The 25,314-nt window shown below is 39.7% G+C and overlaps 1 protein-coding gene across 1 annotated transcript in view; it reads right to left on the bottom strand.

The window, feature by feature from the left end:
- The window catches only part of zgc:154142 (uncharacterized protein LOC555481 homolog), a 97,592-nt gene that overhangs the window by 18,691 nt on the left and 53,587 nt on the right, over positions 1-25,314 (bottom strand). The window contains exons 9-20 of the mRNA XM_061881058.1: positions 23,368-23,583; positions 14,538-14,678; positions 10,345-10,590; positions 10,092-10,277; positions 6,696-6,805; positions 6,518-6,618; positions 6,167-6,444; positions 3,876-4,039; positions 3,619-3,802; positions 3,335-3,553; positions 2,125-2,259; positions 1,839-2,060 (exon numbers count right to left, since the gene is read on the bottom strand). Of these exons, the coding sequence (XP_061737042.1) occupies positions 1,839-2,060; positions 2,125-2,259; positions 3,335-3,553; positions 3,619-3,802; positions 3,876-4,039; positions 6,167-6,444; positions 6,518-6,618; positions 6,696-6,805; positions 10,092-10,277; positions 10,345-10,590; positions 14,538-14,678; positions 23,368-23,583 (2,202 nt within the window). The remainder of the gene's footprint in view (positions 1-1,838; positions 2,061-2,124; positions 2,260-3,334; positions 3,554-3,618; positions 3,803-3,875; positions 4,040-6,166; positions 6,445-6,517; positions 6,619-6,695; positions 6,806-10,091; positions 10,278-10,344; positions 10,591-14,537; positions 14,679-23,367; positions 23,584-25,314) is intronic.

Raw genomic sequence — 25,314 nt, forward strand, 5'->3', positions numbered from 1 at the left:
TAGATTACTATAGTAACTAATTATATTACCAAAGTAACTAATTAAATGACCATAGTAACTGGAATATCATCCATAAACACAGATTCCAACCATTAAAATATTTTGTATAGTTGAAGACTTACGACCATTAGAAAACATGACCTCACGTCATCATTTTTTCTATGAAGGATAAAACACTGAATATTGACAAAATATGAACGTCACACCCGCTTTCGATCGACTTATTTTACAATCAAGTGAAACGCAACAAAAATGCAACAAACAATGAAAAATGAACGTGAAGGGTACAAAATAAACCCACCTACAATCTGATATACCTGCTATTTGCTGAATTTCCCCCAGGGATCAATAAAGTACTTTCTATTCTATTCTATTCTATATATCACTAAGCTTTATAACTTTGTTGTGAAAATATCCTTCCTCGTTTGTGGAAACGCTTCCTGCCCACACTGCTTGGTGCCTCGTCTGAGCTGCTGTGATTTAGATTACTATAGTAACTAATTATATTACCAAAGTAACTAATTAAATGACCATAGTAACTGGAATATCATCCATAAACACAGATTCCAACCATTAAAATATTTTGTATAGTTGAAGACTTACGACCATTAGAAAACATGACCTCACGTCATCTTTTTTTCTATGAAGGATAAAACACTGAATATTGACAAAATATGAACGTCACACCCGCTTTCGATCGACTTATTTTACAATCAAGTGAAACGCAACAAAAATGCAACAAACAATGAAAAATGAACGTGAAGGGTACAAAATAAACCCACCTACAATCTGATATACCTGCTATTTGCTGAATTTCCCCCAGGGATCAATAAAGTACTTTCTATTCTATATATCACTAAGCTTTATAACTTTGTTGTGAAAATATCCTTCCTCGTTTGTGGAAACGCTTCCTGCCCACACTGCTTGGTGCCTCGTCTGAGCTGCTGTGATTTAGATTACTATAGTAACTAATTATATTACCAAAGTAACTAATTAAATGACCATAGTAACTGGAATATCACCCATTAGCACAGATTCCAACCATTGAAATACTTTGTATAGTTGAAGACTTACGACCATTAGAAAACATGACCTCACGTCATCATTTTTCTATGAAGGATAAAATACTGAATATTGACAAAATATGAACGTCACACCCGCTTTCGATCGACTTATTTTACATTCAAGTGAAACGCAACAAAACTGCAACAAACAGTGAAATATGAATGTGAAGGGTACAAAATAAACCCACCTACAATCTGATATATCTGCTAATTGCTGAATTTCCCCCAGGGATCAATAAAGTACTTTCTATTCTATTTTATTGTATATACCACTAAGCTTTAGAACTTTGTTGTGAAAATCTCCTTCCTCGTCTGTGGAAACGCTTCCCGCCCACACTGCTTGGTGCCTCGTCTGAGCTGCTGTGACTTAGATGACCATAGTAACTAATTAGATTAACATAGTAACTAATTAGATTACCAAAGTAACTAATTAGATTACCATAGTAACTAATTACATTACCAAAGTAACTAATTAGATGACCATAGTAACTGGTATATCATCCATAAGCGCAGATTCTAACCATTGAAATACTTTGTATAGTTGAAGACTTACGGTCACGAGAAAACATGCCCTCACATCATAATTTTTTTATGAAGGATAAAATACTGAATATTGACAAAATATGAACGTCACATCCGCTTTCGATCGACATATTTTACAATCAAATGAAACGCAACAAAAATGCTCAGCGGGGCGCATGTGGCCCCCGGCCCTTAATTTGCCCAGGTCTGCTACAGAGGCAGAAACAAAGTGAGAATATTTCCGATTTGAACCTTGTGAAAACATGTTTTCTCCGTGGAAGACCTCCACGTAGTCCACGCAGTTCCCCAGCACGTTGACGGCCTGCAGCTCGAAGTGAGTGAAGACCACGTGGATGCTTCCGGCTGAAGGGACCTTGATCCTCCACGTACACACCGTCTGACCCGGGTAGTCCTTGGGCCAGTTGGGACTGGTGATTTCACCCTGGGCCGTGTTGAAGCTTCCTCCACACGGAGCTGCGTGGTCAGGACGGGTGTCAGTTACGCAACAGGCCTTCACAGGTGTCCTGTTTTTTTTTACCTTCCGCCGGGTCCACCGCCTTCCACGTGGCCGTGAAGCCCGTGTCCACCACCTTGTCGTTGGAGGAGAAGCTGACGTGAAGAGAGTTCCCGTCGCTCACCAGTTCCCTGGGGGGAATGTGGCTGCAGTAGGTGCCTGAACACGCAAGGACTGTCAGTCTCACAAACACCAAAAGACAAAACAACTCCATAAAGGTCTATGTTTTTTATTTACGATATTTTATTATTTACTGTAGTATATTGGATCCACTATGGACTGGACTCTCACTGTTATGTTGGATCCACTATGGACCGGACTTTGACAATATCACGTTAGACCCGCTCGACATCCATTGCTTTCGGTCTCCCCTAGAGGGGGGGGGGGGTGTAGGTGCCCACATATGCAGTCTTCTCCAAGGTTTCTCATAGTCATCGTCACCGACGTCCCACTGGGGTGAGTTTTTCCTTGCCCTTATGTGCGCTCTGTACCGCTTGTGCAGCCCTTTGAGACACTTGTGATTTAGGGCTATATAAATAAACATTGATTGATTGATTGATGCCGATGTCTTACAAATGATATCGGAATCGGGACACCCCTGGTGTCTACGATGCTAACCTTTCAAGAATAAACACACTGTTAGAATAATTATGTATATATTATCACATTCACTTTAGTATGCTTAAAGTCTGTTGCTTTAGTTATTAGCTATTGTGCTCAAGTTAGACTTTTACTAATCTATGCAAGGACAAAACCTCTTGTCTGAGGGGTGGCTTGTGCCACAGATGTTATCTTTGTTTTAGCCCGCTAACAGCCAAGGACTTCAAGAACCTCAACGAAGATAAGATGACAGCACGCAGACGAGACCGAGACTTCAAGGACCTCAACGAAGATAAGACGACAACACGCAGACAAAGCAAAATCACAAGGCCCCCAGCCCATTCCGTCACGTACTGTGCGTCCTGGACCTGCTTTGCATAATATATGTGACCACTCCTTTTAGAGGCGGGCTCAGTGATGTGACTATGGAACTCTGAATAAAAAGAGGGACGCGGGAGCTGAACCGTAGAGCGTAGGGCGAGACTGTGACTAAGTGTTCAGAGCCGTGCGTTCTCCTCATGAGCTAAATTGAACTCTGTCTCTGCTTGGTTACTTGCTTCTTGTCTGATTAATAGATGTCATCAGTGTTTGAACCTGACACACATGACATATTCCAAGGGTTTTGATTACGCACCTAGATTTCCAGCTGTGTCCGTAATGCGAACTTTGTCATTCAGGCACAGTTCGCTCTCCTCCAGGGAGAAATTGCTGAAGTGAAGGTGGATTAGTTTGCCCGCAGGTGCTTGGATGTTCCACTGACACCTGGCCTTGTTGCTGTAGCTGCCCGGGTAACCCATGGAGGAGAAAGTGCCACCTGCACCCGCCAAGTCCTTTGCTCCGCCACAACCGGATACTACATAACATGTCAAGACTGTGAAAATGAGAGCAAGACAACCAGAAGGAAAGCGGGAAGCATACTGTGTTTGTTGTAGATATCCCTGCGTATGACGTCTTCGATCCAAGGGATGTAGGCGGACGAGCGGGTGAACACAGAGGGCTTCTTGTTCATGATGCACCCAATAGGACCGAAACTGGTTATTCCGTGAATTTCCCAAGGACTGTTCGGGGAGTCCTGGCACACCAAAGGACCGCCGGAATCTCCCTGTCACAAAAACGAGGACACGTTACGCAAAAAACATTGGAGTATGACGTTAGGAATTAAATATTTTTTGTACCTGACACACGGACTTGAGCTCATCTGGCAAAGTATAACCACAGCAGATCATGGAGGTCTTGACCTGGAACCACCAGTAGTCCATCCTCTTGCAGGTGTCATACGGGACGACAGGCAAGGCGACCTGGTTGAGGGCCTCCGCAACTTTGGCATTCAGGGAATCGCCTAAAAGAACATAGATAATAATCCTTTTTCTATTTGATTTACTATATTTTACTTTTTTTTTGGGGGGGGGCATTTGTAGGTGTGCCGTGTGACTTTATAACAAAAAGAAAGCAGCTTTTAAACAAAAAAAACCCTAATCAGAATTTCCATTGCAGCTGTCCTGGATTTGATCCACATTATGCCATCTATCGTACAAAACCCACAACCAGTGAAGTTGGCACGTTATGTAAATGGTACATAAAAACAGAATACAATAATTTGCTAATCTTTTCCAGCCTATATACAATTGAATAGACTGCAAAGACAAGATACGTCAGGTTCCAAATGGAAAACTTTCCGATTTTTTCCAAATATTAGCTCATTTGGAATTTGATGCCTGTAACATGTTTCAAAAAAGTGGCAAAAAAAGACTGAGAAAGTTGAGGAATGCTTATCAAACACTTATTTGGAACATCCCACAGGTGAACTGGCTAATTGGGAACAGGTGGGTGCCAGGATTGGGTATAAAAGCAGCATCCATGAAAAGCTCAGTCATTCACAAACTAGGATGGGGCGAGGGTCAACGCTTTGTAAACAAAATGTCCTAAAGTTTAAGAACAACATTTCTCAACCAGCTATTGCAAGGAATTTAGGGATTTCACCAGCTACGGTCCGTAAAATCATCAAAAGGTTCAGAGAATCTGGAGAAATCACTGCACGTAACCAGCAAGGCCCAAAACCAACATTGCATGCCCGTGACCTTCGATCCCTCAGGGGGTACTGCATCAAAAAACGACATCAGTGTGTAAAGGATATCACCACATGGGCTCAGGAACACTTCAGATAACCTCTGTCAGTAACTACAGTTGGTCGCTACATCTGTAAGTGCAAGTTAAAACTCTACTATGCAAAGTCAAAGCCATTTATCAACAGCACCCAGAAAGTCCGCCGGCTTCTCTGGGCCCGAGCTCATCTAAGATGGACTGATGCAAAGTAGAAAAGTGTTCTGTGGTCCGACAATTCCACATTTCAAATTTTTATTGGAAACTGTGGACGTTGTGTCCTCTGGACCAAAGAAGATGAAAACCATCCGGATGTTTTTTGCCCCTGGAAAGGAATATGGCGGTCATTTCCTATAAAGGGCAATTTGTTTTTGAGTCATGGGCAGATACTAACTGCACTTGGAACGCCCCCTTTTCATCGCCAAACTCGATATGTCGACCCCTCCTGGAGTGATGTCATCCACAGTGCTGGAACCTATTCCCCCGCATAGACAGTGTGAATAAAGGCATGTAAAACTATTTTGTATTATTTTTCATGAAAGTTTTTGTCGCCCTGGTCCATGATTACTTCAAAATTGATATGTTTAACATTACGAGTATTACAAGTGTGGTGTCTTCCATAGACACCACACACCGTGTTTACTCATGCTCCTTTGGAATTCCCTTAAATCATCTTAAGGAAAACATCAGTAGAAGAGGACACAAAATATAATGCGAGCTGTCTACCTTCTTGTTCTCTCGTTTTTGATCGCCAATTCTAATTTTCTTTCTACCTTGTTGAATTCTAATCAGTCTCTCCCTTACCCGAGTCAAGGGTGCTCCTGATTTCTTTAAAATGAGTCCTTAGAATTTTCTAAATCCAGGCTCCGACCAAAACCCTTCTGCTGTAAAGTCAGAATCATTAAAATGACCGTTGCAAACCACGCTCCAGTTTTTTGCGCGAGTGAAATTGACCAGAGGGGTCTATATTGTCCTCATATTGCCAACGTTTGGAAATATATGGAGGCTAACTCCGTCTTCACTTGTGTTCCCACGATCTGAAAAAATGCATCTGGCAGACATATTTGATCATTCCTTCAAATTCTGAGCGAAACTATTGTGATTCGGGATGAAGATGCTACCAAAACACATGTCACACGGTACGAAATTGCCTCCAGTCTTCTGTAGGTGACGTTGGCAGGCTGATGCAGGCCCCGCCCACATTTTGAAGCTAAACAATAGGTGTTCCAAAATGTAAAATCAGTCCTCTGTCAATTTTGGGGGGAGTTTTGCCTGTAATCGTGATTTTTATGGTTGAGAACTATAAAAAATATAAAATGATGTAAGTATTAGAACTATCTCTCAGAGTTAATGTTTTTAGGCCTACCCGTCTCATCTCCCCAGCCACTGGCGTAGCACATTTTCCCCTCAGGCAGCACCACCTCCTGGCTGGGAAGGCAGGCGTATGAGATCTGGTTGCTGACCGCAGCCTCCCCGTCCAGCCTGATCAGGGCGATGTCAAACTCCACCGTGGGCACCGTAGGGTACTTGAATGCTTCGTGGCGGTAGATGCCCGTCACACTCAAGCAGCGCTCGCTTGGCTCTGTGATGGTCAGGTTGTGCTTGCCCAAGCACATGCGCCAGCGGTGCAGCTCGTCGGCGTAACTGGGAAAGGAAGTCGGCGGAAAATGATACTCCATAATAAGAAAAGATGTAGGAATAACGAGTCAAAGTTTACTTGATGAAGCAGTGAGCGGCTGTTAGCACCCAGTTCTTATGGATAAGAGTCCCGCCGCAGGTATGGAAGAACGTCGGGTCAGGTCGACTGGACGGCCACACCTGACGTTGAACATGAGTATGTAAACTTCCAATAAAAGTTCTGATGTCAATGCGGCCTCATAAGCTTAAATTCCAACCTGCATGGACACCTGCCAGGGCCACGAGTGCGGTGTCGCAGGTTCTCCGTTGACAATGCGAGACTTCACAGAAGGAGGGATGGCAGGTCTGCCACATGTACTGGGCCAGTCTGGGAAACACAACAGACACCACATTTGTGTATTTGTGGGTAATGGGGGATTGGAAACACAACAGAGAGTAACTGTCGTCAAAAGGACATGACTTTTGATCACTGGTTTCATCATTAGAGGCATCAACGTTCTATCCGTACAGGACTGCTTGGAGTCGATGGGGTCGGAGCTTAAAATGAGAGTAACAAGATCTTAACCCGAACCCTGTATGAACACGGAAGTGAGATACCAACTTCAAAACTTACCCGTAACCCAAAAGCCCAACCTTAACCCCAAACATCTAGCACTAGCCCTGATCTCAAAGGAAAATCTATCGGGTCAGATGGGATACTCACCAGAAAGCTAATACTTACCCCTTAACCCAAATCTAACAACTTGACCCTAGCCCTAAACCTGCACCGAACCCTAAATGTAACACCCTAATGTCAACCCCAAATTAACCTAAACCTCTACACTAGTTCACCTTAACCCAAATCCTAACCTATGAACCAGTGATTATCTACTACTGGGCTGAAGAAATATTTTTAGTGAGTCCCAGGTGTTTATCTGGTAGAAATGGGATGTTTGCAAACAAGTCTATTCTTTTGAGAGACTCTTTAGGGGAACAGGGAATGGGGTCAAAGCTTAGAACGAGAGTTACAAGACCTTAACCCTAACCCTGTATGAACACAGAAGTGAGATACCTACTCCAACACTGACCCATAACTCAAAAGCCCAACCTTAACCCCAAACATCTAACCCTAGCCCTAATCTCAAAGGAAAATCTATCAGGTCAGATAGGATACTCACCAGAAAACTAAAACTTACGCCTTAACCCAAATCTAACCTCTTGACTCTAACCCTAATCCTGCACAAAACCCTAAATGTAAAATGTAAGACCCTAATGTCAACCTCAAATCCACTTAAAACTCTTCACTAGTTCACCTTAACCCAAATCCTAACCTATGAACCAGTGATTATCTACTGGTCCGCTTTTAGGTTGCAGAAATAGAATTTTCTGAGTCCCAGGTGTTTGTCTGGTAGAGATGTGATGTTTGCAAACAAGTCGATTCTTGTGAGAGACTCTTTAGAGGAACGGGGAATGGGGTCAAAGCTTAAAACAAGAGTTACAAGACCTTAACCCTAACCCTATATGAACACAGAAGTGAGATACTTACTCCAACACTGACCCGTAACTCAAAAGCCCAACATTAACCCCAAATATCTAGCCCTGATCTCAAAGGAAAATCTATCGAGTCAGATGTGATACTCATCTTAAACCTAAAACTTTAACCCAAAGCCCCAAATTTTGACTTCAGACCTCCCCATAAAACAAATACCCCTTACCCCTTAACGAAAATATAACCACTTGACCCTAACCCTAGCCCTGCACCAAAACCCTAAATTTAACGCCCTAATGTCAATCCCAAATCAACCTAAACATCTACACTAGTTCACCTTAACCCAAATCCTAACCTATGAACCAGTGATTACCTACTGGTGATTCCGCTTTTGGGAGACTCTTTAGGTGAACGGGTAATGGAGTAAAAGCTTAAAACGAGAGTTACAAGACCTTAACCTTAACTCTCTATGAACACAGAAGTGAGATACCTACTCCAACACTGACCTGTAACTCTAAAGCCCAACCTCAACCCTAAACATCTTGCCCTAGCCCTAATCTCACAGAAAAATCTATCGAGTCAGATGTGATACTCATCCTAAATCTAAAACATTACCCCTAAGCCCCAAATTTTGACTTCAGACCTCACCAGAAAACTAATACTCCTTACTCCAAACCTAACTGCTTAACCCAAACCCTAATCCTGAACCAAATCCTAAATGAAACATACTAATGTCAACCCCAAATCAACCTAAACCTCCATACTAGTTAACTTTAACCCAAATCCTAACCTCTAAACCACTGATTATCTACTGGTGGGTTCGCTTTTGGGTTGCAGAAATATTTTTTCTGAGTCCCAGGTGTTTGTCTGGTAGAGATGTGATGTTTGCAAACAAGTCGATTCTTTTGAGAGACTCTGTAGGTGAACGGGGAATGGGGCCAAAGCTTAGAACGAAACCCTAACCCTTTTTGAACACAGAAGTGAGATACCTACTCCAACACTTACCCGTAACTCCAAAGTCCAACCCCAAACATCATGCCCTAGCCCTAATTTCAAAGGAAAATCTATCGAGTCAGATGGGATACTCATCCTAAATCTAAATCTTTAACCCTAACCCCCAAATTTTGACTTCAGACCTCACCAGAAAACTAACCCTGCACCAAATCCTAAATGTAACGCCCTAATGTCAACCCCAAGTCAACCTAAACCTCTATACTAGTTAACCTTAACCCAAATCCTAACCTCTAAACTACTGATTATCTACTGGTGGGGCCGTTTTGGGGTTGCAGAAATATTTTTAATGAGTCCCAGGTGTTTGTTTGGTAGAGATGTGATGTTTGCAAACACGTTGATTTTTTGAGAGACTCTTTAGGTGAACGATGAGAACTGATTGGCAGTTGTGGGTCTTGGGTTACGCGCTGTTCTCACTCAAGCCTCTCAATAGAACCGGAAATGGTGCAAAAGTTGTTTGAGTTTTAGGATTTCAATGAAAACAGACACAAAGTAAAGGCTTAAAACATTTTTGCTGTAAATTTTTTGATTAAAGCATAAACTATTAGTTTTCAATCTTTAACTTTTTAGCAATTTTGGCTGTATTTGAACCTATGATCATTAAAATTATTAAGAAACACACTATTAAAATATTTCATTTTGTGTGTAAAGATGACAAATTTTGGTCACCGCTTTTCGGTAAGGGGCGATAATGGGTCCTCCAGCAAGACCAGCTAATAACTATTGCTCTAAACAGAATCCTTACCCATGACTCCCTATTTTAACCCTAACCTCATCCTAAACCGTGAGTTCCTTTGATTGATTGATTGGTTGAAACTTTTATTAGTAGATTGTACAACACAGTACATATTCCGTACAATTGACCACTAAATGGTAACACCCGAATAAGTTTTTCAACTTGTTTAAGTTGGGGTCCACGTTTCATGGTAAATCCTAACCCTGCCTCAAACCCTAAACGCAAAACCTTAATTTACACACCAATCTTAAAACACTAACCCAAACCCTGCCCCAGACCCTAATCCTAACTTTAACCCTAACTTTTTTCCGTCCCCTTACCCCCCCAACCTTGACTCGAAAGCTAACCTAACTCAAACCCCGACCCTTACGACTTAATACTTAACCTTGACCGTAAGATTTCCCAGTTTTTCTACAACAAATGCTATGATTACTCCACCTATGTTGATGCCGTCCCAAGGATTTGGCGGTACAGGCGGCTCAGTAGGTGCAGGCACACTGGGGTCTGTAGTCCAGTAGGCTCTGAAGCCTTTACCCTCGGTGAACAAATCAGAATGGAAGCGTATAATCAGCCTGTTCCATTTGCTCTGGATGGTTATTGGCAACTTGGTGCCACAAAATGGCCCTGAAAGGAATGCAAATAGTTACAAATGGTCGGTACTTATCGGTCCATGCGATACTTTCATACTCACCGTGCTTCTTAATCAAGGCGTTGGTGATGCCGTGGATGTCGTACACAATGACGTTATCGAAGCATTTGGACGACAGGAAGTCTTTGGCTTCCAGGTCAAAGTGTGTGAAAGCAAGCGTGATTTTCCTGCCAATTGGCAGCGCCACGTTCCACATGCACTCGGCGTTGGCCTTGTAGTTCATGGGCCAGTTGGCGGACTTGATGACCCCCGTCGTCTCCTTGGAAGACATGCCGCAACCCTGGATTTCTGACAACAGTCCTCAATTCTAAACCTTAATTAGTCATATATATAAAACATACTGAATATATATATATATATATATATATATATATATATATATATATATATATATATATATATATATATATATATATATATATATATACTGTGTGTATATATATATATATACACACACACACACACACACACACACACGTATACATATACTGTACATATACACATATACATAGATACATATACATATATACATATACACATACATATATACATATAAACACACACATATATCTACATATACACACACACACACACATACATATACACAAATATACACACACGCATAGATACATATATACGCACACACACTTATACAGTATGTGTATATACACATTGTATATATATATTTCCTTGAATTGCCGCCAGGGCGCTTATTATTTTAAAACCTCTTCTCACTCCCGCACTTACCAAAGGCATGCAGTAAAAATTTGAGTGTGATGTAACTTGGACCTTAAATCCTACTGAATAGCTCTTAATCTTCTCTTTATGCAATTTCAAATTACCGGTATTGAAATCAGCTTCCTCCATTTTGAAAATGATGACAGGGGAAGTGTCACTCGTGACATCACGAGTTTGACCAGGCGGTAATACTAAGCATGCACTAAATATTTTGCGAAGCGAGTTTGATCCAGCAGTGATTCAAGGTGGGCACATACTATATCCCCTGCGGCAATTCAAGATAATACGATATATATATATACACTGTATATATATATACCTATATCTATATATATATATATGTGTATATAAATACACACGCACACACACACACACACACATATATACATACATACATACATACATACATATATATATGCACATATATATATATATATATATATATATATATATATATATATATATATACTAGGGCTGTGAATCTTTGGGTGTCCCACGATTTGATTCAATATCGATTCTTGGGTTGGCGATTCGATTATATATCGATTTTTTCGATTCAACGCGATTCTTGATTCAAAATCTATATTTTTTCCAATTCAAAACGATTCTGTATTCATTCAATACATAAGATTTCAGCAGGGTTTACCCCAGTCTGCTGAAATGCTAGCAGAGTAGTAGATTTTTTTTTAAAAGCTTTTATAATTGTAAAGGACAATGTTTTATCAACTGATTGCAATAATGTAAATTTATTTTAACTATTAAACGAACCAAAAATATGACTTATTTTATCTTTGTGAAAACATTGGACACAGTGTGTTGTCAAGCTTATGAGATGCCATGCAAGTGTAAGCCACTGTGACACTATTGTTCTTTTTTATTTTTATAAATGTCTAATGATAATGTCAATGAGGGATTTTTAATCACTGCTATGCTGAAATTATAACTAATATTGATACTGTTGTTGATAATATTCATTTTTGTTTCACTACTTTTGGTTTGTTCTGTGTGGTGTTTGTGTCTCCTCTCAATTGCTCTGTTTATTGCAGTTCTGAGTGTTGCTGGCTCAGGTTTGGTTTTGAAATTGGATTGCATTGTATGGTATTGCTGTGTACTGGTTTGTTGGATTGATAAAAAAACAAAAAACAAAAAACTGAATCAATTCTGAATCCCACAACGTGAGAATCACGATTCGTATTCCAATCGATTTTTTCCCACACCCCTAATATATACATGTATACAATATACATACACATATATACATAAATATATATATATATATATATATATATATATATATATACATATATATATATATATATATATATATATATATATATATACATATATATATATATATATATATATATATATATATACATACACATATTATATAAATATATATATATACATACACATATTATATATATATATATATATATATATATATATATATATATATATATACACATATTATATATATATATATATATAAACCCCGTTTCCATAGGAGTTGGGAAATTGTGTTAGATGTAAATATAAACGAATACAATCATTTGCAAATCCTTTTCAACCCATATTCAATTGAATATGCTACAAAGACAAGATATTTGATGTTCAAACTCATAAACTTAATTTTTTTTTGCAAATAATAATGAACTTAGAGTTTCATGGCTGCAACACGTGCCAAAGTAGTTGGGAAAGGGCATGTTCACCACTGTGTTACATCACATTTTCTTTTAACAACACTCAATAAACATTTGGGAAATGAGGAAACTAATTGTTGAAGCTTTGAAAGTGGAATTATTTACCATTCTTGCTTGATGTACAGCTTAAATTGTTCAACAGTCCGGGGTCTTGTTGTCGTATTTTACGCTTCATAATGCGCCACACATTTTCGATGGGAGACATGTCTGGACTGCAGGCGGGCCAAGAAAGTACCCGCACTCTTTTACTACGAAGCCACGCTGTTGTAACACGTGGCTTGGCATTGTCTTGCTGAAATAAGCAGGGGCGTCCATGATAACGTTGCCTGGATGACAACATATGTTGCTCCAAAACCTGTATGTACCTTTCAGCATTAATGGTGCCTTCACAGATGTGTAAGTTACCCATGCCTTGGGCACTAATACACCCCCATACCATCACAGATGCTGGCTTTTGAACTTTGCGCCTGTAACAATCCGGATGGTTATTTTCCTCTTTGTTTCAGAAGACACCACAATTTCCAGATATAATTTGAAATGTGGACTCGCCAGACCACAGAACACCTTTCCACTTTGCATCAGTCCATCTTAGATGAGCTCGGTCCCTGCGAAGCAAACGGCGTTCCTATGTGTTGTTGATAAATGGCATTCGCTCTGCATAGTAGAGTTTTAACTTGCACTTACAGATGTAGCGACAACTGTTGCTATTGACAGTGGTTTTATGAAGTGTTCCTGAGCCCATGTGGTGATATCCTTTACACACTGATGTCGGTTTTTGATGCAGTACCGCCTCAGGGTTCAAAGGTCTGTAATATCATCGCTTACGTGCAGTAATTTCTCCAGATTTTCTAAACCTTCTGATGATTTTACGGACCGTAGATGGTAAAATCCCTAAATTCCTTGCCATAGCTTGTTGAGAAATGTTGTTCTAAAACTATTCGACAATTTGCTTACAAATTGGTGACCCTCGCCCCATCCTTGTTTGTGTATTACTTAGCATTTCACGGAAGCAGCTTTTATACCCAATCATGGCATCCACCTGTTCCCAATTAGCCTGCACACCTGTGGGATGTTCCAAATAAGTGTTTGATGAGCATTCCTCAACTTTATCAGTATTTATTGCCACCTTTCCCAACTTCTTTGTCACGTGTTGCTGGCATTAAATTCTAAAGTTAATGATTATTTGCAAAAAAAAAACTAGTTTATCAGTTTGAACATCAAATACGTTGTCTTTGTAGCATATTCAACTGAATATGGGTTGAAAAGGATTTGCAAATCATTGTATTCCGTTTATATTTACATCTAACACAATTTCCCAACTCATATGGAAGTGAAGTGAATTATATTTATATAGCGCTTTTCTCAAGTGACTCAAAGCGCTTTACATAGTGACACCCAATATCTAAGTTACATTTAAACCAGTGTGGGTGGCACTGGGAGCAGGTGGGTAAAGTGTCTTGCCCAAGGACACAACGGCAGTAACTAGGATGGCACAAGCGGGAATCGAACCTGCAACCCTCAAGTTGCTGAAACGGCCACTCTACCAACCGAGCTATGCCGTTTATTTACCAACGGGGTTTGTAAATAAAGCACGTGGAGACTTAAATGATCCTGCCCTGTTCACTGAGAGAAAGTCATAAAGGACCTTATCTGGTTTTTATGGCAACAAAGTTCACGCTGATTTTGTTGTCACTCTTGTTCCTTTTACGTCCTTTCTCCCGTCCTTTTACTGAAAGACGAAATGCTCTGTCGTTCATCTTTAATGAGCTGCTTCTATGTGTGTGTGTGTGTTACCCGCTATATCTTCGGGGTAGACGGCCTCCCACTTGGCGGAGAAGCCTCTGTCTGTGAGACGACTGTCAGACTGGAAGGAGACGGTCATCGTGTTTGTGGCCGCCACCACCACAGGAGGACGGATGTACCCACAGTGTACGGCTGAGACAAAAAGGGGGGGAAACAAGACAGGGAGACGACTATTAGAAAGGCATCCAAAGGACACAATTATTAGGGACTGAATGTCCCTTTGGGACAGAGGACCCTATTGTATTTCTAAGGTTTTATTATTACAACACCGCCGCCTCTTTGAGCTGTAATTTGACCCCCTTAACATGCTTCAAAACTCACCAAATTTTACACACACATCAGGACTGGCAACAATTGTGATCTAATCAAAAAAACAAACCCAAAAACCCTTAGGAAAAAACACAGACAAAACTGCTTGTAACGTCCGTTAGGAATGTCGTAGAGACATGAAACAAAAACCTCTGTGTAGGTCTGACTTAGACCTAGATTTCATACACTGATCTCCTTCAGCAAAAATTTACAGGAAGTTGGCAAAAACCCCTTCAAAACAAAAGTTTACTAAAAACAATGATTTATGCCTCTTTGAGATGTCATTTGACCTCCTTAAAATGCTTCAAAACTCACCAAACTGGACACACACATCAGGACTGGCGAAAATTGCGATCTAATAAAATAAACAAACCCCAAAATTCAAAATTGCGCTCTAGCGCCCCCTAGGAATAAAACACAGACAAAACTGCTCCTAGGAAGAAAACAGACAAAAGTGCTTGTTTTTATTTTATTTATTTTTTTAATTAATTATTTTAGCCTTTATTTAACCAGGTAAAATCCCATTGAGATCAAATATCTCTTTTCCAAGGGAGACCTGACCAAGAGGGCAGCAGCAAGGTTACATTAAAAACAGCAAACACATTAAACATCACGTTTGCAACAATAAAACTTGCTCATATGACACATGTGCATACAGACATGGTAGCTTGTAACTTCCCGTAGGAATGTCGTAGAGACATGAAACGAAAACCTCTATGTAGGTCTCACTTAGACCTACATTTCATTCATTTACATCCCTCAGCAAAAATCTACAAGAAGTTGGCAAATACTCCTTCAAAACAAAATATTTTGTGAAAACCCGTCACCTTTTTTCAAACAGTATCTCCTCTGAGCGCGTTTGTTGTGTCGGCTTCAAAGTCGCACAGGAAAGAGATTGAACCCTTCTGATTAAAAGTTGAGAAAAGAGTTTTAATAACTGCTCCGGTTTTGATTTTACGAGCCTTCAAAGAAGTGCAACGCTGATGCTGCTGCGCTGCTGCCGTCTCAAGATGGCCGCTTAAAAGCAGGAAGCACCAGCGTGACCACACAATGCAGAGAAGGTAGGTACTGTGCGGGTAAAGATATGTTGACTGGGTGAAAGAAGGAGGCACCCGTTTGACTCCAGCATACAGAGAAGGAAGCTAATGTGCAGGTAAAGATATGTTGTCTGGGTGATGGCAGGAAGCACCACCGTGTATGGGTGACAGAAAGAAGCACCAGTGTGACCCCAGGATGCAAGGAAGGTAGGTAAAGTGCAGGTAAATATATGTTGAATAGGTAAAGGCAGGAAACACCAGAAAAAGTCGGCCCTGTCCATCGCTGCTTGCAGTTTTAATTGTTATGTTGTGTTTGATGACAATGTTCAGTTTTGTTGAATGGTTAAATTTTTAAAACAACCTGAAAGTTGAAAAGCATCATGACAGTCATGGGAGCAGAAGCATTTGATTTTTTTCCCAGCCAATCATCCATCCATTGATTTTCTACCGCTTGTCCCGTTCAATGAAGAGAAAATGATACTAATGTATAAAACTTAAAAAAAAAAAACACAACATTTTTTTGTTTATTATTTTACAAATTAAATTGACCAAATATCTGTTTTTATTATCCTAAAATGTGTGTATACAGTACATCCTTGTTTATTGCTGTCAATTACACTGGCATTTAATTCTTGCAAAGTAGGAATTATTCATTATAAATTGGATATTTTCATTCTTAGCGCATAGAACACCTGTTTTCAGCATTATAAATCTGTTTTGAACCTGATGAAATATACATTATATACATCAAATAACCCCCACAGAGTCACATTTACACCTGTTTAATCCAATATAACAATTGCCTAAGGCTGAGCAAATCAGTGGTTTGGATTGGTCTCATTCAGGGACAAATATATTTTCAGTTTATTTAGCCATTTTTATGCCTACTGTAGGCCAAAAATACCCACCCCCACCCCCCAAAAAAAACCTGCAACCACAAGAAGGATAAGCAGTACAAAATTTATATATATATATATATATATATATATATATATATATATATATATATATATATATATACATACATATATACACATACATATATACACATCTTCTCATTTCAATGCAATTTCTTTATTTTCATGACTATTTACATTGTAGCTTGTCACTGAAGGCATTACAAATATGACACCTGTGAAGTGAAAACCATTCCAGGTGACTACCTCTTGAAGCTCATGGAGAGAATGCCAAGAGTGTGCAAAGCAGTAATCAAAGCAAAGGGTGGCTATTTTGAAGGAACTAGAATATATTGTTTTCAGTTATTTCCCCTTTTTTTTGTTAACTACATAACTCCACATGTGTTCTTTCATAGTTTTGATGCCAATCTACAATCTTTCTGCCGCTCCCAGTCTGTGGAACGCTCTCCCTGACCACCTGAGGGCACCACGGACTGTACATGCTTTTAAAAAAGGCTTTAAAACCCTTCTTTTTTTTAAAATATGTGCGTGTTAGTTCTAGTTTTTGTTTTTATTTATTTATTTATGTATTTATTTTTTAATACACTGTAGCCTTTTGAGGTTGTTTGCTCAATGGAAAGTGCGTTTTCCAAAAAAAAGTATTATTATTATTATGCAAAAGGTCATGAAAATAAAACGTATTGAATGAGAAGGTGTCCAAACTTTAAGCCTGTACTGTAATTTATATATATATATATATATATATATATATATATATATATATATATATATATATATATATATATATATATATACACACTGCTACAATAAATAATGAATTAATAAATAACAAAAAATAAATTAACAAAGATAAATAAGTTCTTGTGAAAAACATTTAAACATTTAAATAAAATATACAATTTTAATATAAAATTAATTCAAATGATGCACATATTTAAATAATTAAATAATTTTGGTTTGTGGTTGGCATTGAACGACACTGCACCTGTTCCTAATATTTTGGAAATTTAATGAGAACTACAATATAACCTGGCTAATAGAATCCAGGCTTCGAAAAAGACAAATACTTGATACAGCTTTGGCATGGAACTGTGTGGTGTATTTAAGAAAGACTCTGGCGAGTGTATAATAACCGGTGAAAGGTAAAAAAATTATTGTTTTTGTCTCCTTAAACACGTTTTTAACACGGAGGCACACACACTTATCATGATAATCAACACCCGGCACGTTTTCACAGTGTGTGCTTGCACCGATGCACTTTATTAGTCCTTGAAACCTCAGCTGAAGATAAAGCTGTATCAGCTTTCTCCCCTCCTAAAGTCGCTCAAGTGAATAATAACGAGAGCCGCTAATTTATAGTTTGCAAAAGGAGATCCTCATCATGAGTTTTACTGTGGCGCTGCAGTGCAGAGGTTGTTTGTCGGGTTAGGTGTGGATAATAAAAGCAAAATTCAGCATAGGTGCTTTTTACGGCAGAGTAAAGACTCGATTTAGTTGTATCTTATCCAAAAGGTGAATTAGGGCAGTAAGAAACTGGAGAGCTGCTGTTCTTTGTCGAGTGTGGTGTCGATAATAAAAATAAGAAGTCCTCTGATGGAGCTTTTCTACTGCACAGCACTGACTTAAGTTGGTTTTATTTCATCCTAGAGGACACTGAGGGCAGCAAAAAACTGGATAGGTGCTGTGAAAAGTTTGTTTGTCGAGAGAGGTGTCAAGAACACAAAGCAAAAGTCCACCATTGGTGCTTTTTTTTACTGTAAAGGACCTACGGGAATTGATTGTATGTTTTCCAATATGAGACTGAGGGCAGTACTGCACAATATACACTCAAATTGGTTTTATTTTACCCTAGAGGAGACTGAAGACAGTAAGAAAGTGGACAGCTGCTGTGCAGAGATATGTTTGTGGAGTGAGGTGTGGATCACTTAATGGTGCTTTTCTACTGCACTGTATACACTCAAATTGGTTTTATTTTACCCTAGAGGAGACTGAGGACAGTAAGCAAGTGGGCAGATGCTATGCAGAGGTTGTTTGTCAAGTGAGATGTTTTTTTATCCTGGGTGAGACTGAGGGCAGTGAGAAAATAGAAAGCTGCTGTGCAAAAGTTTTTTTTGTCAAAGGAGGTGTGGATGATACAAAGCAAAAGTCCACTAATTGTGACATTTTACTGCAGAGTACTGACTTAAATTGATTTTATATTATCTTACAGGAGACATGCACCTGGGGATAGGTTGATTGGCAACACTAAATTGGCCCTAGTGTGTGAATGTTGTCTGTCTATCTGTGTTGGCCCTGCGATGAGGTGGCGACTTGTCCAGGGTGTACCCCGCCTTCCGCCCGATTGTAGCTGAGATAGGCGCCAGCGCCCCCCGCAACCCCAAAAGGGAATAAGCGGTAGAAAATGGATGGATGGATGGATGGAGACTGAGGGCAGTAAGAAACTGGACAGGTGCTGTGCAGATGTTTGCCAAGTGAGGTGTGGATAATACAAAGAACAGGTCCATTAATGGTGCTTTTCTACAGTACTGTAATCACGATTGGTGTTGTTTTATCCTAGAGGAGACTGAGGGCAGTAAGAAACTGGACAGCTGCTGTGCAGATGTCTTTCCAGTGAGCTGTGGATAATACAGAGAAAAAGTCCACTAATGGTGCTTTTCTACAGCACTGTAGTCACGATTGGTGTTGTTTTATCCTAGAGGAGACTGAGGGCAGTGAGAAAAGAAAGAACTGCTGTGCAGATGTTTTTTGTCAATGGGGGTATGGATAATACAGAGTAAACGTCCACTAGTTGTGCCGTTTTACTGCAGAGTACCGACTCAAATCAATTTAATATTCTCTTACAGGATACTGAGGGCAGTAAGAAACTGGACAGCTGCTGTGCAGATGTCTGTCCAGTGAGCTGTGGATAATACAAAGAAAAAGTCCACTAATGGTGCTTTTCTACTGCACTGTGGTCACGATTGGTGTTAATTTATCCTAGAGGAGACTGAGGGCAGTAAGAAACTGGACAGCTGCTGTGCAGATGTCTGTCCAGTGAGCTGTGGAAAATACAAACACAAAGTGCTTTTTTACTGCACTGTAGTCACGATTGGTGTTATTTTATCCTAGAGGAGACTGAGGGCAGTAAGAAACTGGACAGCTGCTGTGCAGATGTCTGTCCAGTGAGCTGTGGATAATACAAACACAAAGGGCTTTTTTACTGCACTGTAGTCACGATTGGTGTAATTTTACCCTGGAGGAGACTGAGGGCAGTGAGAAACTGGACAGCTGCTGTGCAGATGTCAGTCCAGTGAGCTGTGGATAATACAAAGAAAAAGTGCTTTTGTACTGCACTGTAGTCACGATTGGTGTTATTTTATCCTAGAGGAGACTGAGGGCAGTAAGAAACTGGACAGCTGCTGTGCAGATGTCTGTCCAGTGAGCTGTGGAAAATACAAACACAAAGTGCTTTTTTACTGCACTGTAGTCACGATTGGTGTTATTTTATCCTAGAGGAGACTGAGGGCAGTAAGAAACTGGACAGCTGCTGTGCAGATGTCTGTCCAGTGAGCTGTGGAAAATACAAACACAAAGTGCTTTTTTACTGCACTGTAGTCACGATTGGTGTTATTTTATCCTAGAGGAGACTGAGGGCAGTAAGAAACTGGACAGCTGCTGTGCAGATGTTTTTTGTCAATGGGAGTATGGATAATACAGAGCAAACGTCCACTAGTTGTGCCGTTTTACTGCAGAGTACCGACTCAAATCAATTTAATATTCTCTTACAGGATACTGAGGGCAGTAAGAAACTGGACAGCTGCTGTGCAGATGTCTGTCCAGTGAGCTGTGGATAATACAAAGAAAAAGTCCACTAATGGTGCTTTTCTACTGCACTGTGGTCACGATTGGTGTTAATTTATCCTAGAGGAGACTGAGGGCAGTAAGAAACTGGACAGCTGCTGTGCAGATGTCTGTCCAGTGAGCTGTGGAAAATACAAACACAAAGTGCTTTTTTACTGCACTGTAGTCACGATTGGTGTTATTTTATCCTAGAGGAGACTGAGGGCAGTAAGAAACTGGACAGCTGCTGTGCAGATGTTTTTTGTCAATGGGAGTATGGATAATACAGAGCAAACGTCCACTAGTTGTGCCGTTTTACTGCAGAGTACCGACTCAAATCAATTTAATATTCTCTTACAGGATACTGAGGGCAGTAAGAAACTGGACAGCTGCTGTGCAGATGTCTGTCCAGTGAGCTGTGGATAATACAAAGAAAAAGTCCACTAATGGTGCTTTTCTACTGCACTGTGGTCACGATTGGTGTTAATTTATCCTAGAGGAGACTGAGGGCAGTAAGAAACTGGACAGCTGCTGTGTAGATGTCTGTCCAGTGAGCTGTGGATAATACAAAGAAAAAGTGCTTTTGTACTGCACCGTAGTCACGCTTGGTGTTATTTTATCCTAGAGGAGACTGAGGACAGTAAGAAACTGGACAGCTGCTGTGCAGATGTATGTCCAGTGAGCTGTGGATAATACAAACACAAAGGGCTTTTTTACTGCACTGTAGTCACGATTGGTGTAATTTTACCCTGGAGGAGACTGAGGGCAGTGAGAAACTGGACAGCTGCTGTGCAGATGTCAGTCCAGTGAGCTGTGGATAATACAAAGAAAAAGTGCTTTTGTACTGCACTGTAGTCACGCTTGGTGTTATTTTATCCTAGAAGAGACTGAGGGCAGTAAGAAACTGGACAGCTGCTGTGCAGATGTCTGTCCAGTGAGCTGTGGAAAATACAAACACAAAGTGCTTTTTTACTGCACTGTAGTCACGATTGGTGTTATTTTATCCTAGAGGAGACTGAGGGCAGTAAGAAACTGGACAGCTGCTGTGCAGATGTCTGTCCAGTGAGCTGTGGATAATACACCCAAAAAGTCCACTTTTATGGTGCTTTTCTACTGCACAGTCCAAATTGGACTTGGTTTTTGTTTGGTCAAAAGGGAGACTGAGGGCAGCAAGACAGTGGAGACTGTAGGGCAGGGGTCACCAACCTTTTTGAAACCAAGAGCTACTTCTTGGGTACTGATTAATGCCAAGGGCTACCAGTTTGATACACACTTAAATAAATTGCCAGAAATAGCCAATTTCCTCAATTTACCTTTAACTCTTATTATTAATAATTAATGATATTTATCTTTGTGGAAACACTGATCATCTTAATGATTTCTCACAATAAATACATATAGAAACAGATAAATATCACCCAAAAAAAAAGGGTACTTCTGTCATTCTGTTGTACATTTTTTTTCCTTCTACGGACGTTTTTTTGTAGAGAATAAATGATGAAAAAAAAATTAATTGAACGGGTTTAAAGAGGAGAAAAGACAAAAAAAATTTAAATTAAATTTTGAAACATAGTTTATCTTCAATTTCGACTCTTTAAAATTCCAAATTCAACTGAAAAAAGATGAGAAAAACTAGTTAATTCGAATCTTTTTGAAAAAATTTTAAAAAAGAATTTATGGAACATCATTAGTCATTTTTTTTAAGATTAATTTTAGAATTTTGATGACATGTTTTAAATAGGTTAAAATCCAATCTGCACTTTGTTAGAATATATAACAAATTGGACCAAGCTATATTTCTAACAAAGACAAATCATTATTTCTTTTAGATTTTCCAGAACAAAATTTTTGAAAAGAAATTCAAAAGACTTTGAAATAAGATTTAAATTTGATTCTACAGATTTTCTAGATTTGCCAGAATAATTTTCTTGAATTATAATCATAAATTTGAAGAAATATTTAACAAATATCCTTAGCTAAAATGAAGAATTAAATTAAAATGTATTGATTTAAATTGTCAGGAAAGAAGAGGAAGGAACTGAAAAGATAAAAAGGTGCATGTGTTTAAAAATCCTAAAATCATTTTTAACGTTGTATTTTTTCTCTAAAATTGTCTTTCTTAAAGTTATAAGAAGCAAAGTAAAAAAAAACAGATGAATTTATTCAAACAAGTGAAGACCAAGTCTTTAAAATATTTTCTTGGATTTTCAAATTTTTCTTAGAGTTTTGTCTCTCTTAGAATTAAAAATGTCGAGCAAAGTGAGACCAGCTGGCTAGTAAATTAATAACATTTTAAAAAATCGAGGCAGCTCACTGGTAAGTGCTGCTATTTGAGCTATTTTTAGAACATGCCAGCGGGCGACTCATCTGGTCCTTATGGGCTACCTGGTGCCCGCGGGCACCTCAATGGTGACCCCTGCTGTAGGGCAATGCAGACCTCCGCCAGGCCCTAACCTCACAATAGTTAAAAAAAAAATAGCCCCGAATCCAGACAGTGATCTGGACCACCCTCATGATGTAATCACTGGCTCCTAATCCCATTTCGGAATGACATAAATGGAGTGAAGTCATCCACTGTATTGGTGTCTACGGGTGGAGGCGCAGCCGCAAACACACGGATGACGTGTTTCGGACATTTCCGAAAAGTTTGGCGAACAGTTATTTTGCTAACTAAGGAACCAACTAACTAGCTGGTTAATAATCCCGCATCCAGAGCTGATGTCAATCAAAGAGACTCACCTAAAGTATCGTAAGCGTCCGAGACGATTAGTTTGTCCTTCGTGCATTGTCCCGTTTCCCCAGTGATGGCCATGTCGGTGATCTGCAGCTTCACCAGGAAGCCCTTGGGCACGGTGATCCTCCAGGAGATGTTCTGATGAGCCGGGTAAGGGTTGGGAAAGCCCTCGGACTGGAACACTCCCTTACGGCCAGTCAGCAGGATAGCGCCGCCCGAGTCTGCGTCGTAAGAAATAGATGGAATTAAAAACAAAGTGTGTTCGGGGCTATTTAGTATTTACTGTAGTCTTTATTTGAAGGCACAATACACAAAAACATTCAGCTCAAAGACAGATATGTTCTGTACCAGGTTATAGCTACAAACCCCGTTTCCATATGAGTTGGGAAATTGTATTAAATGTAAATATAAACAGAATACAATGATTTGCAAATCATTTTCAACCCATATTCAGTTGAATATGCTACAAAGACAACATATTTGATGTTCAAACTCATAAACATTTTGTTGTTGTTGCAAATAATCATTAACTTTAAAATGTAATCCCAGCAGCACGTGACAAAGATGTTAGCAAAGGTGGCAATAAATACTGATAAAGTTGAGGAATGCTCATCAAACACTTATTTGGAACACCCCACAGGTGTGCAGGCTAATTGGGATCAGGTGGGTGCCATGATTGTGTATAAAAACAGCTTCCCAAAAAATTGCTCAGTCTTTCACAAGAAAGGATGGGGCGAGGTACACCCCTTTGTCCACAACTGCGCGAGAATAGTCAAACAGTTTAAGAACAAAACGTTTCTCAAAGTGCAATTGCAAGAAATTCCACATCTACGGTCCATAATATCATCAAAAGGTTCGGAAAATCTGGAGAAATCACTCCACTTAAGCGGCATGGCCGGAAACCAACATTGAATGACCGTGACCTTCCATCCCTCAGACGGCACTGTATCAAAAACCGACATCAATCTCTAAAGGATATCACCACATGGGCTCAGGAACACTTCAGAAAACTACTGTCACTAAATACAGTTTATCGCTACATCTGTAAGTGCAAGTTAAAGCTCTACTATGCAAAGCGAAAGCTATTTATCAACAACATCCAGAAACGCCGCCGGCTTCTCTGGGCCCAAGATCATCTAAGATGGACTGATGCAAAGTGGAAAAGTGTTCTGTGGTCTGACGAGTCCACATTTCAAATTGTTCTTTGGAAATATTCGACATCGTGTCATCCGGACCAAAGGGGAAGCGAACCATCCAGACTGTTATCGACACATAGTTCTAAAGCCAGCATCTGTGATGGTATGGGGGTGTATTACTGGCCAAGGCATGGGTAACTTACACATCTGTGAAGGCACCATTAATGCTGAAAGGTACATACAGGTTTTGGAACAACATATGCTGCCATCTAAGCACCGTCTTTTTCATGGACGCCCCTGCTTATTTCAGCAAGACAATGCCAAGCTACATTCAGCACAGTGTGGCTTTGTATAAAAAAAGAGTGCGGGTACTTTCCCTTCCAGACCTGTCTCCCATTGAAAATGTGTGGCGCATTATGAAGCGTAAAATACGACAGCGGAGACCCCGGACTGTTGAAGGACTGAAGCTCTACATAAAAAAAGAATGGGAAAGAATTCCACTTTCAAAGCTTCAACAATTAGTTTCCTCAGTTACCAAACGTTTATTGAGTGTTGTTAAAAGACACGGTGATGTAACACAGTGGTGAACATGCCCTTCTCCAACTACTTTGGCACGTGTTGCAGCCATGAAATTCTAAGTTCATTATAATTTGCAAAAAAAATAAAGTTTATGAGTTTGAACATCAAATATCTTGTCTTTGTAGTGCATTCAATTGAATATGAGTTCAAAAGGATTTGCAAATCATTGTATTCCGTTCATATTTACATCTAACACAATTTCCAAACTCATATGGAAACGGGGTTTGTAGTACCGGT

This window comes from Nerophis ophidion, linkage group LG20, assembly GCF_033978795.1.
Source record: "Nerophis ophidion isolate RoL-2023_Sa linkage group LG20, RoL_Noph_v1.0, whole genome shotgun sequence".
NCBI lineage: Eukaryota > Metazoa > Chordata > Actinopteri > Syngnathiformes > Syngnathidae > Nerophis > Nerophis ophidion.